This window comes from Zonotrichia albicollis, chromosome 28, assembly GCF_047830755.1.
Source record: "Zonotrichia albicollis isolate bZonAlb1 chromosome 28, bZonAlb1.hap1, whole genome shotgun sequence".
NCBI lineage: Eukaryota > Metazoa > Chordata > Aves > Passeriformes > Passerellidae > Zonotrichia > Zonotrichia albicollis.
The window spans coordinates 1,872,667-1,891,212 of record NC_133846.1 but is presented as its reverse complement, the minus strand read 5'-3'; the positions used below and the strand labels follow the sequence as shown (position 1 = coordinate 1,891,212).

The following is an 18,546-nucleotide window of genomic DNA, read 5'->3' as shown; positions in this document are numbered from 1 at the left end:
TGGGTTTGGATTGGATTGGATTGGATTGGATTGGATTGGATTGGATTGGATTGGATTGGATGAAAAGGGGGATGAAAAGAATGGGATGGGATGGGATGGGATGGGATGGGATGGGATGGGGATGAGGACAGGGATAGGGACAGTGGACAGAGATGAGAATGATGACGGTGAGAGGATGGGAATGGGAGATGGGGACAAGGAGGAGGACAGGGATAGAAAGGGGATGGTGGGGGTAGGGGACAGAGATGCGAATGAGGATGGGTGATAGGTGATAAGTGTGAGGATAGAGATGGGGCATAGGGACGGGGATGGGATTGGGATGATGGAGAAGAGGACATGGACAGGGATCAGGATGAGGATGGGGATACAGGGATAGGGATGGGAATAAAGAGGGGCATGAGGATGGGGAAGAAGTTAGGGAGGGAGAGTGGGATGAGGATAAAGATGGGACGGGAACAGGAACAGAGATGAGGAGGAGGATGGAGAGGGGAGAGGGGACGGGCCGGGACAGTGATGAGGACAGGGTAGGACACAGGGCTGGGGCTGGGGAGAGAAATGAGCACGAGGCCGGGGCTAGGGCTTGACAGGGGGGTCGAGGTCAGATATGGGGCCGGGGTGGGACAGGGGGCCGGGGCTGAGGTGGGAAACAGGAGCGGGATTGGAGTCAGACATCGGGCCGGGGCTGGGATCGGAGATGGAGCTGGGGTGGGACACGGGTCTGGGGCCAGTGTCGGACACGGGGCAGGGGTGGGACATGGGGCCGGGACAGGGGTCGGACATGGGGCTGGTGTCGCACATGGGACAGGGGTCGCACACGGGCTCGGTGCCGGTGTCCGTGCCGGTGCCGCGGCGCCGGGCGGGTTAAGTCGCGCGCCGCCGCCATTGGCGGAGCGCAGAGCGGCCGCAGCCAATGGGGCCGGGCCGAGCGCACCGGGCCGGCCCCAGACCCCGTCCCGGGGCGGATCGGGGCGGTTCGGCCGCGCTCGGGCCGGGTCGGAACCGTTCGGCTGCGTTCGGGTCGGGCTCGGCTCCGCTCGTCTCAGCTCGGGGAGGATCGGGAAGGTTCGGCTGCGTTCGGGCCGGGCTCGGCTCTGCTCGGCTGAGCTCGGGGAGGATCGGGAAGGTTCGGCCCGGCCCGGTTCGGCCTGGCTTGGTTCGGCGCGGCCCCCTCGACTTTCTTCGGCCTCGCTCGGCTCAGCTCGTCTCGGTTCGGCTTCTCTCGGCTCGGTTCGGCCCCGCTGGGATTCCCGCGGTTCGGCTCCGCTTGACTCGGTTCGATTCGGTTCGTCTGGGCCCGGCCTTGCCCGGCCGCCGCCGCACCGGGCCCGGTAACGCTCCGACCCCATCCCCGGCCCAGGCCCGAGCCCGGCCCCGGTAACGCCCCGGGAGGAAGGGGGGAGGGAGGCAGCGAGCATCCTCCGCTGCTCCGTCCGCAGCACGGCCGGGACCGGGGACGGGGGGGGGATCCAGGCCGGGGGGAACAGCAGGAGCTCTGGGCCAGACGTGCCCCGGGAGGGCCGTGACAGGGGGGACATGTCGTGACAGTGGAGACAGAGCCACCCTGCACCGTGACCTGGTAGACAGTGACCCTGGGACACCCTGAGACACCGGGAGTGAACCCCCCAAGCCGTGACACTGAGGAAGCACCGGGGCACATTCCATGTCGTGACACCGGGGGAGCACAGCTACCCAGGCAGTGACACTGGGTGCACGCCACGGCGCCTGATGACAGCGCTGTGACACCGAGCACCCCCCACCATGGCACCAGGGGAGCAGCCAGGTCGGCAGGTGCTGTGACACCGGGGGACCCTGTGCCTGGCACGTGCTGTGACACTGGGTGACCAAACCACCCTGTGCTGTGACTCCTGGGCGAGCCTTGAGCCTGGCATGTGCTGTGACACTGGCAGACCAAAGCCAACCTGGACTGTGACAAGTGATCAACCAGCGTGGCACCTGCCACTAGGTGACCAAAGCCACCTTGGACTGTGACACCAAGTGACCAAGCCTCTATACCATGACACCTGCTGAACCCTCAGCGTGCCGCCTGCTGTGACACCGTGTGACTGAAAGCCACCCTGTGCAGTGCCACTGGGTGACCAAGCCACCCCACATCGTGACACCATGTGACTGAAGCCCCCTCCCACTCTGCATTGTCCTCATCATGCCACCATCCCGTCAGCGTGTGGCAATGCCTGTCCCCACAGTGCCGCCATCCCTGCTGCTGGCTCTGTCCCTGCTGTCCCCTTTGCTATGGGGGTCTGCAGCAGGGAGCTGCCCCCCGCGCTGCGTCTGCGCCTCCAACCTGCTGAGCTGCTCGCAGGCCAACCTGAGCATGGTGCCGACACCGCTGCCGCGCTTCACGGCCGTGCTGGACCTGAGCCACAACAACGTGACGCGGCTGCGCGCGGACTGGGCCCCGGCGCGGCTGCCGCACCTGCACGCGCTGCTGCTGAGCCACAACGGGCTGGCCTTCGTGTCCACCGAGGCCTTCGCCCACGTGCCGCGCCTGCGCCACCTCGACCTGTCCTCCAACCGCCTGCGCACGCTGGACGAGAACCTGTTCAGCGACCTGGGCGAGCTGGAGGTGCTGCTGCTCTACAACAACGAGATCTCCACGGTGGATCGCACGGCCTTCGAGAACCTGGGCCGGCTGCGCAAGCTCTACCTGGGGCAGAACCGCATCGCCCGCTTCCCGCTGGAGCTGCTGCGCGAGGGCACCCGGCTGCCGCAGCTGGCGCTGCTGGACCTGTCGGCCAACCGGCTGCGGGCCGTGCCCGCGGGGGAGCTGCAGGCGCTGCCCGCCTGGCTGCGCGACCGCCTCTACCTGCACAACAACCCCCTGGTCTGCGACTGCCTGCTCTTCCAGCTGCTGGACCGCGGCCGCCGCCGCCACCTCAGCGCCGTGGAGGATTTCCAGGACGAGCTGCGCTGCGTCCCGCCCGGAGCCACGGCTCTCGTCAAGATCCTGGAGCTGGCCGGCAAGCCGCCTCTCAACTGCAGCAAGGCGCGGGAGGCCGTGCTGGAGGCGCACCTCGGGGACAGCGTGACGCTGGGCTGCGACAGCCGCTGGCAGGGCGTGCGCAGCCGGCACTGGGTGACACCGGGCGGGGAGCGGGTGCTGGGGGACGGGGGCAACGGCAGCGTGGTCCTGCTGGCCAACGGCAGCCTGCAGCTGCGGGCGCTGCGCCCTGAGGATGGCGGCACTTACTCCTGCTGGGTGGCCGGGCCCCTCCTCAACGAGACCCTCTACGTGGAGCTGCTGGTGCACAACTTCACCCTGCACGGCCCCCACGACACGCTGAACACGGCCTACACCACTCTGGTGGGCTGCATCCTGAGCGTGGTGCTGGTGCTCATCTACCTGTACCTCACCCCGTGCCGCTGCTGCTGCTGCCGCGGCACCGAGAAGCCGCCGGCGCCGCGCGATGACAGCATCAACTCCTCGGTGCTGAGCACCACCCCCAACCACGCCGGGGGCACCGGGGAGCCCTGCGGGTCCCACGTGGCCTCCGGTGCTGGCACGGGGCAGAACGGCCGGTTCAAGGGCGGGGGGACCTCCCCGGTGCCCGCCCGGCAGGGCCCCAAGGTGCAGAGGAAGGTGTCGGACCCAGACTCGGTGAGTTCCGTCTTCTCCGACACGCCCATCGTGGTGTGAGGGGACACTGTGGAGACAGTCCCCAGGGACACCCCGTGTCAGCCACTGCAAGCTGTCCCTGGGCAGGAGGGGTGGCCAGACCCCCAGTGCCGTGTCCCCAGCTTGGGGGGTCACACCATCACACCCCAGGACTGAGCATCGCTGCTGGCCCTGCCGAGGTCACTGACACCATGGGACAGTGAGGGACAAAGATGGGACACACACTTTGAGGACAGTGTCCCATCGTGACCTGACTCTGGGCAGGAGAGTTGGCCAGACCCCCACCACCATGGCCCCAGCTTTTGGGAGTCCCATCATCACCCCCAGGACTGAGCATTGTCCCACACCCCACTGGGACCACAAAGGGACCGTGAGTGACACACCATGGGGACAGTCCACCAGGACACCCCTACAGTGTTCCTACTGCTGCTGTCACCTGTTCCCCATGGACATGCCATGGACAGAAGGGGTGTTTGGACCCCTGCTGCCATGTCCCCAACTTGGGGGCACCATTGCCCGCCAGAACAGAGCATCACTGCTGGCCCCCACCGAGGTCACTGTGCCACAAGGGACAAGGATGTGACACCATGGGGCAGTCCCCCACTGTCACCTGTCACTGGGCAGGAAGGGTGGCCACACCCCACGACCATGTCCCAGCTTTTGGGGGTCCCACCATCACCCCCAGGACTGAGCATCATCCCTGGCCCCTGCTGAGATCCCTGAGGGACTGCAAGGGACAAGGGTGTGAGAGGACACTGTGGGGAGTCCCCAGGGACATCCTGTGTCCCTAGTGCCACTGTGAGCTGTCCCCAGGCTGGAGGGGTGGCTGGACCCCCATCATCGTGTCCCCAGCTTTTGGGGACCCCACCACCACCCCCAGGACTGAGATCATCCCTGGCCCCTGCCAAGGTCACCAGGGGACTGCAGAGGACAAGGGTGTGAGGGGACACACCAAGGGGACAATCTGCTGCTGTGACCTGTCCCTGGGCAGGAGGGATGACCAGACTCCCACCACCGTGTCCCTCGTTTTTTGGGGTCCCACCATTGCCCCTCAGGACTGAGCATCGCTGCTGGCCCCGCCGAGGTCACCACAGGGACACGTCTGTGAGGACAGCGTGGCCACCAACTGCAGGGCATCAGCCCCACCAGGCTCTGGAGGACTGAGGGACAGTGACAGTGACAGCTGTGAGCCCCCAGGAGCGGCAGCACCGGGCAGAACCCCCCTCCTGCAGCCCCCCCATTCCCCCCGCCCCCCTTGGCATGTGCATGGCCAAGCATGAGTCCCCCGGGGAGCATGTGCCACCCCCATGGGGACACCGGGGCTGTGTCAACCCCCTGGGGAACCCCAACACCTCCTGACCCCCCTGCAACCCACAGCTGCAAGCAGAGCCCCCTCCCCCGCAGGGGTGGGACCCGGGGGCTCCTGCACCCCAAAAAGGGGGTGCCCCCTCCCATGGGTGCCCATGGGTGTCCCCATGCCAGCCCAGCCTGTGTCCCCTGTGCCCCCACCCCGGACGTTCCCCCCCTGCACTGGGCAATGCCCAGCGATGCCTTGGCCAAAATAAACGTGTTTCCCTCGTGCTGTGCAACCTTCACCCTTCTGGGGGGCTCCCAGGGGTGTCCCCTTGCTGGGGTGAGGGTGGGTTGGGGACAGGGTGACACTGCTGGGGAACCCCCCCGGGGTGGGGGGGCCTGCTGCCCTGCCCACCCCCATGTGGGGTGCAGGGGGGTGATGTGGAGGGGCAGCGGAAGGCACCCCGGTCACCCCAGTGTGCCCATCCCAGTGTGACCCCAACCCCGACACACTGTGCTGGGAGGGGGCTCTGAGCACCCCCCTATGGCAGCCCCTAGCACCCCAATGACCCCACTGACACCCCTAGCACCTCAATGACCCTTATGGTCCCCCACCTGTCCCTCCAGCACCCCAAAGACCCCCTATGGTCCCCAGTACCTTCCCTTTAACCCCCCAGCACCCTAATGACCCTCCACGATCCCCAGGACCCCCCCTCTGTACTGAGGCACCCCTGAGCAATTCACTGATCTCCCCAGCCCCTTAATGACCCCACTGCCCCCCTCAAGTCCCCAGAGACCCTCTGTGGTCCCCCGTACCCTTCTACCACCCCAATGAACCCCACTTGTCCCTGGAGCACCCCAAAAACCTCCTGTGGTCCCAAGCATGCTCCCATCATTTCACTGAGCCTCCCCAGCACCCCAATGACCCCATTTACCAGCACCCCAGAGAACTCCCAGAATCTCAATGACCCCATTGACCATCTCCCAGCCCCTCAGAGACCCTTATGAGCAGGGTCAGCAGCACCCTGAAGATCCGCTATAGTCCCCAGAAAGTCCTCCAGCCCCCCAAAAACCCTTATGGGGCCCTGCCCACCCTGCAGCACTCCAAAGACCCCCTATCCTCCCCAGTAGCCCAAATGACACCCTGAGCCTCCCAGAGACCTTTATGAACCCCTACCCAATCCCACATTCCCCCCCAACACCCCAAAGACCCCCTTTGCTCCCCAATAACCCTTCACAGCCCCCCCAACAAGCCCCCAGTACTCCACTGCCCCCCCAACACTCTGAACAACTCCAGTGACCCCTTCCAGCTCCCCAATAATTCCAGTATCCTGCCCCACTGAGCCCCCTCACCCCCAAACCCACAGAACCCCCTTTCCCCCATCCCCCACCACACAACTCTTTTTTTTTTTTTTCTCTTTGTTTGTTTTTTTTTACAAAAAGAACAAAAACAGCAACAACCGTTTCTTATAAATATCCGCGGCCGACGGGGCCCCGGGAGGTCCGGGGGGGTCCCCAGTGCCGCCCCCCCCTCCCGGGGCTGGTTTAGCAGCAAGAGAACAGAACTGAGAGTTTTGAGGTATTTTCTGGAAGTTTGGGATTTTTTCCTTCGTGTTTCCTTGGGATTTTTTCTTTTTTTCCCCCTTCATCGGTTTTCTGGCGTTTCCAGGTGGGGAGGACACAGGGGGGGGGACCCGGTGACCCCTCTGTTAATGGGCTTTGGACTGCAGGGGGGACAGGGGACGAGTCAGAGGGGACAGGGGACCCGCAGGGACTCTCCACAGGCTCAGGGGAGCCCCACGGTGTCCCCAGGCTTGGAGGTCATCAGGGTGTCCCCCCACAGGACAGTTTGTCCCTACAGCACAGGGTGTCCCCCCACAGGACAGGGTGTTCCTATAGCACAGGGTGTCCCCCACAGCACAGGCTGTCCCCCACAGGACAGGCTGTCCCCCACAGGACAGTGTGTCTCTACAGGACAAGGTGTCCCCTCACAGGACAGGGTGTCCCCACAGCACAGGCTGTCCCCCCACAGGACTGGTTGTCCCCCACAAGGACAATATGTCCCCACAGGACAGGATGTCCCCCCCACAGCCCAGCATGTCCCAGTGCTTTTCCCCCTCCATCCCACAGTGTCCCCCTCAGCACAGGCCATCCCTCAGCGCACAGTGACGCCAATCCCCGTGTCCCCAATCCCTCAGGGGGTTCCCCCTGGCTCTCCACCCCCCAGCCCTACCTTCAGGGCGCTCCTCTTCTCCTCGAACCCCAGGGGCGTCCCCGGCTTCTTCCTGCGGACGGAGCCCCCCGAGCCGGAGCTGCCGGGGCCGGGCGGGCCCGGGGGCCCGGGCAGGCCGGGCGCGGCCTTGCCCTTCAGGGCCCGGCAATAGGTGGCCGCGTTCTTGCGCTTCTTCACCTCATTCTCGGAGAGCCCCCGGGGCGGCGACCCCAGCCCCAGCCCGGGCGGCAACGGCGGCGTTTGGGGGTCGAGGGCGGCGGGGGGGGCCCGGCAGGGCTGGCCGGGGGGCGGCCGCCGCACCCGCGGGGTCCCGTTGAGGATGGCGATGGAGAGCGAAGCCGGCGGGGTGAGTTTCGTCTTGCCGGGGGGAGCCAAGCCCTGATTTTTGCCCTTGACGCTGTCCCCCAAACAGGTCCGTTTGTAGGGCGGGCTGCCGGCCCTGGGCGGGGGCTGCCAGGGCCGGGGCTCCGCGTCCCGTGCCCGGGGGGATCTGCTGGCCTTGCCGGGGGGCAGCTTGCTGAAGGAGGGCGAGGGAGTGTTGGCGGGGAGCGGGGAGGTGATGGACTGCGAGCCGCCTCCGCCGCACTCGGGCTGGCTGCAGGCGGCCGCCGCCGGCGGGGACCCCACGGTGTAGGTGAGGCTGGTGGGGAGCCGGCAGCCCCCGGCCGCAGACAGGCTCCGGAGCGGCGGGGAAGGGGCTGCGGGGCCGTAAAGGGGCGCAGCGGGGCTGGGGGGGGCTGCGGGGAGGTGAAGAGGGGGGACGACGGCTGGAGGGATCTTCCTGTGGGAAGGGAGAGGGTGGGTGAGAAGGGGAACCCCCAAAACTGCTGCTCCCAACCACATTCCCCCAGTTCAGGGGAGAGAGGTGAGATGGGACCTCTTCAAATCCCCATTTCCATCCCTCTAGCCCACCTTGTCCTCCCCAATTCATGTGTGGAAAGGAGAGATAGGACTCCTCCAAATCCCCATTCCAGACCCCTCCAAATCCCCATGCCCCCATCCCTCCAGCCCCACCTTGTCCTCCCCAGTTCAGGTATGGAAAGGTGAGATGGGAACCCCCACAAATCCACACTCCCAGTCCTCCAGCCCCACCCTGTGCTCCCCAATTCAGGTGTGGAAAGGTGAGATGGGACCTCTCCAAATCCCCATTCCAGACCCCTCCAGCCCAACCCCATGATCCCCAATTCAGGTGTGAAAAGGTGAGATGGGATCCCTCCAAATCCCCATTCCCATCCTTCTAGTCCCACCCGGTGCTCCCCAATTCAGATGTGGAAAGGTGAGATGGGAGACCCCACAAATCCCCACTCTCAGCCCTACATCTCCACCTTGTCCCCACGAGCTTGGAGGGGAAGGGGTGAAACAGGACATCCCCTCAAATCTCCATTACACCCCAGTTCTGGTGAGGAGAGGGTGAACAGAACCCCCCCCCTACCCCAATCTCTGCTCTCAGTCCTGCATCCTCATTTTGTCTTTCCCAGTTTGGGTGAGAAGGTGATGAAATGGGACCACTCAAATCCCCACTCCCATCTCTGTCCCCCCAATCCTTCCTGATTCAGGTAGGGAGGGGGTCCCAAATCCCCACTCCCATCCCTCCATCCCCACCTTATCCTCCTCAGTATGGATCAGAATGGGATGAAACGAGACCCCCCTCATTTCCCCTCACATCCCTGCACCCCCACCTTACCCTGCTCACTTTGAATGAGGGGGGGGCACAACAAGACCCCCCAAATCCCCATTCCCTTCCTCCCCCTCAGTCTAAACAGCATGCTGGGACCCCGGGGACCCCAAAGTCCAGGCCTGGTCCCCCCTCACCTCCACCTGTGTGCGCTGAGGTGCTGCTCCAGCATGGAGCCCAGCGCGGCGCAGAACCGGTCCAGCCGCCGGTCGAACACGTAACAGCCCGGGGTCACCAGGCGGCTGCCAAAGGTGCAGAACTGGGGGGGCACCGTGCCAGGGTCACTGCAGCCCCCCCACAACCCTGCCTCAACCACCCACCTGGCACAGAGCCAGAACAGGACATGGGGATGGGTCACTGGGGGAGCTGGGGGTCCCTGCCCCAGCCTGGTCACTGGTGGAGGTGGGGGTCCCAGCCCCATTCTGGGGTCTCACATGGATGGGTTGCTGGTGGATTTGGGGGTCCCTGTCCCACTCTGGGGTCTGACATAGATGGGCTGCTGGTGGATTTGGGGGTCTCTGCCCCACTCTGGGTTCCCACATGGATGGGTTGCTGGTGGGGCTGGGGGTCCCTGCACCATTCTGGGGGTCCCTGCCCAGCTCTGGGGTCTCACATGGATGGGTCACTGGTGGATTTGGGGGTCCCTGTCCAGCTCTGGGGTCTCACCCCACTCTGGGGTCTCACATGGATGGGTCACTGGTGCAGCTGGGAGTCCCTGCCCCACTCTGGGGTCTGACATGGATCACTGGTGGAGCTGGGGGTCCCTGCCCTGCTCTGGGGTCTGAAATGGGTGGGCTGCTGGTGGAGTTGGGGGTCCCTGTCCCACTCTGGGGTCTCACATGGATGGGTCACTGGTGGAGCTGGGGGTTCCTGCACCACTCTGGGGTCCCTGCCCTGCTCTGGGGTCCCACATGGATCGGTTGCTGGTGGATTTGGGGGTCCCTGTCCTGCTCTGGGATCTCACATGGATGGGTCACTGGTGGAGTTGGGGGTCTCATCTCACTCTGGGGTCTCACATGGATGGGTTGCAGGTGGCTTTGGGGGTCCCTGCCCCACTCTAGGGTCTCACATGGATGGGTTGCTGGTGGATTTGGGGGTCCCTGTCCTGCTCTGGGGTCTGACATGGATCGCTGGTGGAGCCGGGGGTCCGGGTCCTGCTCTGGGATCTCACATGGATGGGTCACTGGTGGAGTTGGGGGTCTCATCTCACTCTGGGGTCGTGCATGGATGGGTTGCTGGTGGCTTTGGGGGTCCCTGCCCCGCTCTGGGGTCCCCTCACTCACCGCCTGAGGCCGGGGTGGGCGCAGGGGGGCCCGGGGGGGCTCCTCAGCCCCCTCCTCCTCGCTCTCCTCGCTGGACACGCGGCTGCCCCCCTTGGGCAGGGGCAGGGGCAGGGGGAGGCCTCCTGTGCCCCCCTCCCCAGAGGTGGCTGGAGCATCCTCAGGGTCACTGGCAGAGGAAAGGCGGGCCCTGCACCAGAGAGGAACTTTTGGGGTGCTCGATACTGGGGGGTCACTGTGAGACAATATCCAGCCCCCCCAAATCCCCACTCCTAATCCCTACAATGTGCCCCCCAATCCATGTGGGGAGAGATGGGACCCTCCCCACCCCAAATCCCCACTTCCATCCACTTCCCCTCCCAATTCAGGTGCAGAGGGGCCAAGACTGGACCCCACAATTCTGTACTCACATTCCTGCTGCCCTGCCACACCCCCAGTGCAGGGGGGAAGGTGAGATGGGAACCCCAAAACCCAGCTCCCAGCCACATCTTCCCTTAATTCACGTGGGGAGGGGGTCAGACGGGACCCCCCAAATCCCTGCTCCCATCCACATCCCCCCACATTCAGCTGGTGAGACACAACCTCCCAAATCCCTGCTCCAAACCACATCCCCCCAAATTGAGCTGGTTAGATGGGACCCCCCCAAATCCCTGCTCCCACCCACATATCCCCAAATTCAGCTGGTGAACAGGATCCCCCAAATCCCTGCTCCCATCCACATTCCCCAAATTCAGCTGGTGACATGGGACCCCCCAAATCCCTTCTCCCACCCACATACCCCCAAATTCACTGTTGGTGAACAGGATCCCCCCAATCCCTGTTCCCACCTTCATCCCCCTAAATTCAGCTGGTGAGACAAGACCCCCCAAATCCCTGTTCCCATCCACATCCCCCCAAATTCAACTGGTGAGATGGATCCCCCCCAGATCCCCACTCCCATTCCTGCCCTTTCCATGCATCCTCCCCCAATTCAGGTGGGGAAAGGTGAGAGGAGACCCCTCCCCAAACCCATAGGGCACTCACCTGGGGGGGTGCAAGCAGTGGGGCAGCCTGGCTCGGCAGGGAGGTGTACTGGGGGGCTGCAGCAGTGAGGGGGGGTCCTGCAGGGCAGGGTGCAGTGGCTCCTTCTCTGGGGGGCTCCTGTCTTTTGGGGGGTCCCCTCGGCGGGTGCTGGCCTTGAGCTCGGCCACCAGCACATCGAAATCCTTGGCTCGACCCTGCACCTCCCGCCGCTGGTGCACTGAATGGATCTGGGGGAGGGACAGCAAGGAGGGGGCTCAGGACCCCCCAGAACACCCAGGCTGGGATATTGGGGTGTCCCCTCCCCGTTTCCCACTACCTTGCAGGTCAGCAGGCGGGTGCAGAGCTTGTTGGTGTCGGGGTTCCGCACCCCACACTGCCGGTTCAGGTCACACTCCTTACCTGGGGGGACACGGAGGCACAGGGTGCTGGGGAGTGCTGGGGGGGCACCCCAACACCCCCCACTAGGGCTGGGCATGGAGCAGCCACTCCTCGGAGCAGCTCTGAGGGGGGACACAGCCCTGAGGGGTTCTGAGGGGGTAGGGACTCACCATGTGCTGCTCCCTCCCCTTTTTGCTCCTCTGCAGGACGAGGCCCCACATTTTTTGCCCCTTCCCTGGGGCGACCCCCCATTTTCACTTGTGTCCTGCTAATGGCATTGCTGTTACCTGTGAGAGTCTGTGGGCACAGCACCAATTGGCTCTGGGATTTTGGGGGCAGGTGGGAATGTTTGACTCCCATGTTTTGGGGAATGTGCCCAACACTCATCTTTTGGGGTGACATATGTCCAAACCCCATAACTTGGGGGGGCACACATCCAAACTCCATATTTTGGGGTGGCACACACATTTGAAACACATATTTTGGGGTGATACACATTTGACCCCCATATTTGGGAGGGGGCATGTGTTATACCCCCATATTTTGGGAGGGACCACACATTTGGCCCCCATATTTTGGGGGGATATGGGTTTAGCCTCCATATTTTGGGGTGACACCTGTACAACCCCTGTGTTTTGGGGTGACACATGCCCAACCCCCATATTTTCTGGGGGGACACGAGTTCAACCCCCACATTTTCAGAGGATACACATTTGACCCCTGTATTTTGGGGAGACACATGTTTCACCCATGTATTTTGGGGGGAACACATGTTTAACCCCCATATCTTGGGGGATCACACATTTAACACCCATATTTTGGGGTGACACCTTTGACCCCCACATGGAGGGATATGTCCCCCATATTTTTTGGAGGACATATATTCAACCCCTCTATTCTGGAGGACACATATTCAACCTGTGTATTTTGGGGGGAATGAAGATTTGACCCCCATATTTTTCAGGGGAAATATATTCAACCCCTCTATTCTGGAGGCCATGTATTCAAACCCATATTTTGGGGGGAATGAAGATTTGACTCCCATATTTTTTGGGGGAAGTACATTCAACCCCTCTATTCTGGAGGTCATGTATTCAACCCCTATATTTTGGGGGGGAATGCACATTTGACCCCTGTATTTTTGTGGGTCACACATCCAATTCTCACATTTTTGTGGGAGACACAACTTCAACCCCCATATTGTGGGGGGAACATGTGTTTAACCCCTATATCTTCGGGGACCACACATTTAACACCCATATTTTGGGGTGACACATTTGACCCCCACACACATCCAAACCCCATATTTTTGGGGGGACATACATTCAACCCCTCTATTCTGGAGGACACATATTCAAACCCCATATTTTGGGGGGAATGAAGATTTGACTCCCATATTTTTCAGGGGAAATATATTCAACCCCTCTATTCTGGAGGCCATGTATTCAAACCCCATATTTTGGGGGGAATGAAGATTTGACTCCCATATTTTTTGGGGGAAATATATTCAACCCCTCTATTCTGGAGGTCATGTATTCAACCCCTATATTTTGGGGGGGGGAATGCACATTTGACCCCTGTATTTTTGTGGGTCACACATCCAATTCTCACATTTTTGTGGGAGACACAACTTCAACCCCCATATTGTGGGGGGACCCCATATCTTGGGGGACCACGCATTTAACATCCATATTTTGGGGTGACACATTTGACCCCCACACACATCCAAACCCCATATTTTGGGGGGAATGCACATTTGACCCCCATATTTCTGGGGAGAAATATATTCAACCCCTCTATTCTGGAGGACACGTATTCAACCTCTGTATTTTGGGGAGAATGCACATTTGACCCCCATATTTTTGGGGGCATGTGTTCCACCTCCATATTTTTATGTGAGACATGTTTGACCCCCATTTTTCGAGGAATTTGGGGATCCAAACTGAGCTGTGCCCATTCCTTGGGATCAGCCAAGTGGGGGCCCTAAACCTACAGGATGACCACAACTGGAGGGAGGGCAGGGACCCCCCAACATCCCTCCAGAGGAGAGGGGGAGCCACTCCCCTGGTACCTACCCCAGTGCTAGACCTGGCCCCGGAATTCCGGCCCCAGGAAGTCCCGCTGGGATCATCCGCCCCCCCCCCATGGCCGGCAAGGAAAGGGGGGACTCACGCGCCAGCTTCCTGTGGGACCTGGGGGGCGCTTTGGGGGCCCCCACATCCTTGTCCCCCGGAGCAGGGACGCTCTCCGGCATGGCCGAATCCCCCCCGACCCCGGCGGGCACCGGGGGCTCTTTGGGCACCGCGGCAGCCGCGGCTTTCCCCAGGGATTCCTTGGAGTTGGTGGGGACGGCTTTGGGGGGCACCTTGATCCCGTGCCCGTCCGGTTTGGGAATGCTGGGGATCTTCTCCAGGTTCACCACGGGCACAAACAAGCTGTGGAGAGAAAGTTGGGGGGAGGAGGGGGTGGCATCAAAGTGACCCCATAAGGGCATGAGGGTTGCCCGTGCCGGCGCTCACCAGAGGTTGTTGTCCTTGTCCGTGTGCTCAGGGAGGGGCTGGGCTCTCCCTCGGCCACCAGGGAGCTTCTCCTGCAGGGCTTTGGCTGCTCCGGGCGTCCTGGCGGGCACCGGCTGCCCGTTCATGGCCACGTGGCACGCGGTGGCACGGGCATAGAGCTTGCTGAGCGGGCCGTGCCGGCGTTCTGCCACAGGGATGGGATTGGGATAGGATGGGATCCATGGGATGGGGTGGGATGGGATGGGATGGGATGGGATGGGATGGGATGGAATTCATGGGATAGGATCCATGGGATGGGATGGCATGGCATGGGATGGGATGAGGTGAGATGGGATCCATGGGATGGGGTGAGATGGGATCCATGGGATGGGGTGAGATGGGATCCATGGGATGGGATGGGGTGAGATCCATGGGATGGGGTGGCATGGGATGGGATCCACGGCATGGGATGGGATCCATGGGATGTGATCCATGGGATAGGATGGGATGGGATCCATGGGATGGCATGGCATGGCATAACCCCACTGTTAGCCCACCCCAAAGCTCACACTGCTGCAAGCCCCTCCCTGCCCCTAGGCTGTACCCCCCCAGCCAGCCCTGGTGGCATTCCCAGTGCTGTTCCCAGCACCATGGGGTGGAACAGCCATTCCCCAGACTCCTTGGCTCACCACAGTGCTTCTGGAAGGCCTGGGGCTTCACCACCTGGCTGCAGTGGTTGCACACCACCAGGTAGAACTCGTCATGTGCAGGGCAGTGCCCGAAGATGTCCATGTCTGTGGGGAGAGCTCAGTGAGCTGGCACACACCTGCTGCTGCTGGGAGCACTGCAGACAAGGATCCCAGCTCACACGGCCCCAAAATGCTGGGTTTCACCCCAAAGAGGAGCTCACCTTCCTTTATCAGGGTCATGGTGTCCAGTTTCTTGCTGCCATTCTTGCCATTCTCCTCCAGCTCTGACCCTGATCCTGCCAGAGACAAAATCCTGTCAGTGGCTGGCACACGGATGGTCCCGGTGCTCCCACACAGGGGTGGTGCTGGCATCCCTGCTCCTGGAACAATTAAACCAGACAAAATTAGTCCAGAGAGACAGAGCATCCTGTGAGTGATGTCGCCTTGTGGTGTGTCACCATCTCCAGGGTCCCCATCCTGACAGCCCAGTGCCAGCAGGATGTTGCTGGGGACATCCCAGTATGGGATGGGACATTCCTGGGATGTGACACCCATGGGATGTATTTGCCCTGGGATGGAACATCCCTGAGGACACCCTGGCGCTGGGATGGGACACCCCTGGGGACAGCCCCATCCTGGATAGATGTAACATCCCAGTCCTGGCACATGGCCCCCCTGGGAATGTCCTGGTCCCAGGATGTCACACTCTTGGGTCACCCTGCTTCCCATACACTCGTGGCTCCCCTGGCTGTGCCTGGGCTCTGTTCTGGGGGCACTGGTGGCCACTGAGCCAGTGGCAATGGTGACCTGGCCAACTGTGCCAAACTGGGTGCCCATCCTATCAGGCCATGCTATGCTGGGTGCTCAGTGCCATCCAGCTGTGCCATACTGGGTGGCCAGTGCCATCTAGCTGTGCCATACTAGGTAACCAGCCCTGCCTGCCTGGCCATGCCATACTGGGTGGCCAGTGCCACCTAGCTGTGCCATACTGGGCACCCAGACCCATTCAGATGCACCATGACTGGTGCCCAGCCAGTCCCAGTGCTCAGAGCTCCCTGGGACACTCCCAGTAAGGAGCACCTGGCTCCCAGTGTGCCCTGCCCAGTTCCCAGTACAGGATATCCCAGTGCCCAGCACGTGATACCCAGTGCCCTACCTGGGGCTCCCAGTACCTCTTGCCTGGTCTGGGGTAATGGTGGCAACTAATTCCCAGTCCAGGCTCTCCAGTTACTGCTCTGCTCCCACCAGTGTCGACAGGACCCCACTGGAATCCAGGATGGGGCACCCAGCAACGGGCACAGGGCTCCCAGTGGGCTGTCTGGTGCCACATTGGTGCCCAGTTCATATTGCAGAGATCCTGCTGCCCAGTTCCTGAATCCCAGTGCCCAGCGTGGCTCCCTAGTGCCCAGTTCCCACTGCAAGCACAGGGTGCCCAGTTCCAGGTGCCCAGTTCATGGTGCCCAGTGTTCAGTGCAAAGTTCCTAATGTTTGGGCAACTTTGGTAGGATGCCCCATGCCAGTTCTCAGTGCTGGGTGCCCAGTACAGGATGCCCTGTGCCCAGTGCTGAGTGCCCAGCTCCTGGTACCAGGTGCCACGTCTGGCTGTGCAGTGCCAGGTTCCCAGTCCCAGTTCCTGGTACCAAATGCCCAGTGCTGGATGCCACATTCCCAGTGCAGGAAGTGCCCATTCCCAGTTCCCAGAGCTCAGTGCTGGGTGCCAGGTCTGGATGCCCAGTGTAAGATTCCCAGTGCCCAGTTCCTGGTGCCAGGTACCCATTGCAGGATATCCTATTCCCACTGTCTGGTGCCCAGGGCTGGGTGCCCCATTCCTGTTTCTGCATGTTTTGGTGCAGGATGCCACATTCCCAGTGCAGGGTGCCCATTCCCAGTGCTGGCTGTCAGCTCTGCATGCCCAGTGCCAGATTCCAGGTGCCCAGTACAAGGTACCCCTTTCCCAATGTCTGGTTCACAGTGCAGGGTGCCCATTCCCAGTGCTGGGTGCCCATTCCCAGTGCCAGGATCCCAGTGCAGGGTGCCCATTCCTAGTGCCAGTTTCCCAGTGCAGGGTGCCCATTCCCAGTGCCAGTCTCCCAGTGCAGGGTGCCCATTCCCAGTGCCAGGATCCCAGTGCAGGGTGCCCATTCCCAGTGCCAGTTTCCCAGTGCAGGGTGCCCATTCCCAGAGCCAGGATCCCAGTACAAGGTGCCCATTCCCAGTTCCAGTTTCCCACAGAGTGCCCTGTTCCCAGAGCCAGGATCCCAGTGCAGGGTGCCCATTCCCACTGTCTGATTCCCAGTGCAGGGTGCCAGGTCTGGCTGCCCTGTTCCCAGTGCCAGGTGCTGGTACAGAATGCTTCATTCCAGGTGTCCAGTTCCCAGTGCCAGGAACATCCTAGGACATGCCAGGACAACCTGCACCACAAACTGGGCACTGGGAATCCTGCCCTGGGCACCCACACCCGGCACCCTCTGCTGTGCGCCCAGCTCCCGGTACTGGAGGTCAGGCTGCCAGGTCTCGATGCCCAGTACCGGGTTCCCAGTGCCCCGTTTCCCACTGTCCAGCGCAGGATGCCCCGTTCCCGGTGCCCCGTTCCCAGAGCAGAACGAGCCGGTGCAGAACCTGCTCCTCTCGGTTCCCAGCGCCCGGTGCAGGATGCTCCGTTGGCGGTTCCCAGCGCAGGATGCCCCGTTCCCATTGCCCGGTGCGGGATGCCCTGCTGCCGCTTCCCGGTGCCGGACTCCCCTCTCCCGGTGCCGTTGCCCGCCCGCCGCGCGGCGGCGCTCGGACCGGGGGTCGGCGGGCGCGGCCCCGGTCGCGAAGCCCCCCCCGCCGCCACCGCCCTCACCGGTGTCGGCGGGCGGCCCGGCCCGCTCCAGCCAGGCGCTCCAGCTCTGCCCCGCGAACTCGTCCAGGCCGGGCACCGGCCGCCGCTCCGCCGCCATCGCCGCCGCCGCCGCCGCGGCACCGCCGCCCCCCCCGCGCCGCCCCCGCCCCGCGCATGCGCCGCGCGCCCCGCCCGCCCCGCGGCACCACGGGCACGGTAGTCCCGGAGCGACCCCCGCCCGGCCCGACCCCGGCTGCCGACCGGCTATAACCCCCCCGAGCTGGGGACAGCCGGTACCCGCACTGCCGGGGGTCCCCAGTGAGCCCTATACTGGGCTAGGGTCTGCTGCTATCTCTGCACGGGGATGGGGGTACCCGGTATCCCTATAACAGGTTAGGGGCACCCGGTGTCCCTGTACGGGGATGGGGGTACCCGGTGTCCCTGCATGGGGATTGGGGTACCCGGTACCCCTATAACAGGTTAGGGGCACCCGGTGTCCCTGTACGGGGATGGGGGTACCCGGTGTCCCTGCATGGGGATTGGGGTACCCGGTACCCCTATAACAGGTTAGCGGCACCCGGTGTCCCTGTACGGGGATGGGAGTACCCGGTATCCTTGTAACAGGTTAGGGGTAACCGGTATCCCTATAACAGTTCAGGGCACTCAGTATCCCTATAACAGGTTAGGGGCACTCGTTATCCCTATACTCAGTTGGAGTTCCCTCTTGTCAACACACCAGACCCAGAACTCCAGTTATTCCTATAAGGAGCTGGGGTCTCCTGTTATCCCTGTATGGGGATGAGGGATATGTGGGGATGGGTGTACCCTGTATCCCTATAACAGGTTATGGGCACTCAGCATCCCTATACTCAATTGGGGTTCCCTGTTGTCCCCATATCAGACCCAGAACTCCAGTTACTCCTATAAGGGGCTGGGGTCTCCTGTTATCCCTATACAGGGATGGGGGCACCCAGTATCCCTATAACAGGCTGGGGGTTCCTGATATCCCTATAACAGGT

At 62.5% G+C, this 18,546-nt stretch overlaps 2 protein-coding genes across 6 annotated transcripts; one reads left to right on the top strand and one right to left on the bottom strand.

Annotated features, from left to right (window-relative positions):
- Positions 1-900: 900 nt before the first annotated feature.
- Positions 901-5,223, top strand: AMIGO1 (adhesion molecule with Ig like domain 1). The gene has a single exon (XM_074527906.1). The coding sequence runs from the start codon at positions 2,162-2,164 to the stop codon at positions 3,653-3,655; it is 1,494 nt and encodes a 497-aa protein (XP_074384007.1). The 5' UTR covers positions 901-2,161; the 3' UTR covers positions 3,656-5,223.
- A 1,318-nt stretch (positions 5,224-6,541) lies between these two features.
- Positions 6,542-17,708, bottom strand: ATXN7L2 (ataxin 7 like 2). Of its 5 annotated transcripts, XM_074527903.1 has the most exons (11): positions 17,549-17,705; positions 14,925-15,083; positions 14,704-14,808; positions 14,036-14,219; positions 13,689-13,951; positions 11,455-11,537; positions 11,139-11,365; positions 10,119-10,305; positions 8,973-9,094; positions 7,161-7,941; positions 6,542-6,651 (listed from the first exon to the last, which is right to left on the bottom strand). In XM_074527903.1, exons 1-11 carry the CDS (start codon positions 17,643-17,645, stop codon positions 6,637-6,639), a joined length of 2,223 nt encoding a protein of 740 aa, XP_074384004.1. In that variant the 5' UTR covers positions 17,646-17,705; the 3' UTR covers positions 6,542-6,636. The 5 variants fall into 5 exon arrangements, with proteins under 5 accessions (XP_074384004.1, XP_074384005.1, XP_074384003.1 ...); XM_074527904.1 differs by having other exon boundaries at positions 6,542-7,941; positions 14,925-14,999; positions 17,549-17,708; XM_074527902.1 differs by having other exon boundaries at positions 6,542-7,941; positions 10,119-10,284; positions 17,549-17,706.
- Between the last annotated feature and the right edge of the window lie 838 nt (positions 17,709-18,546).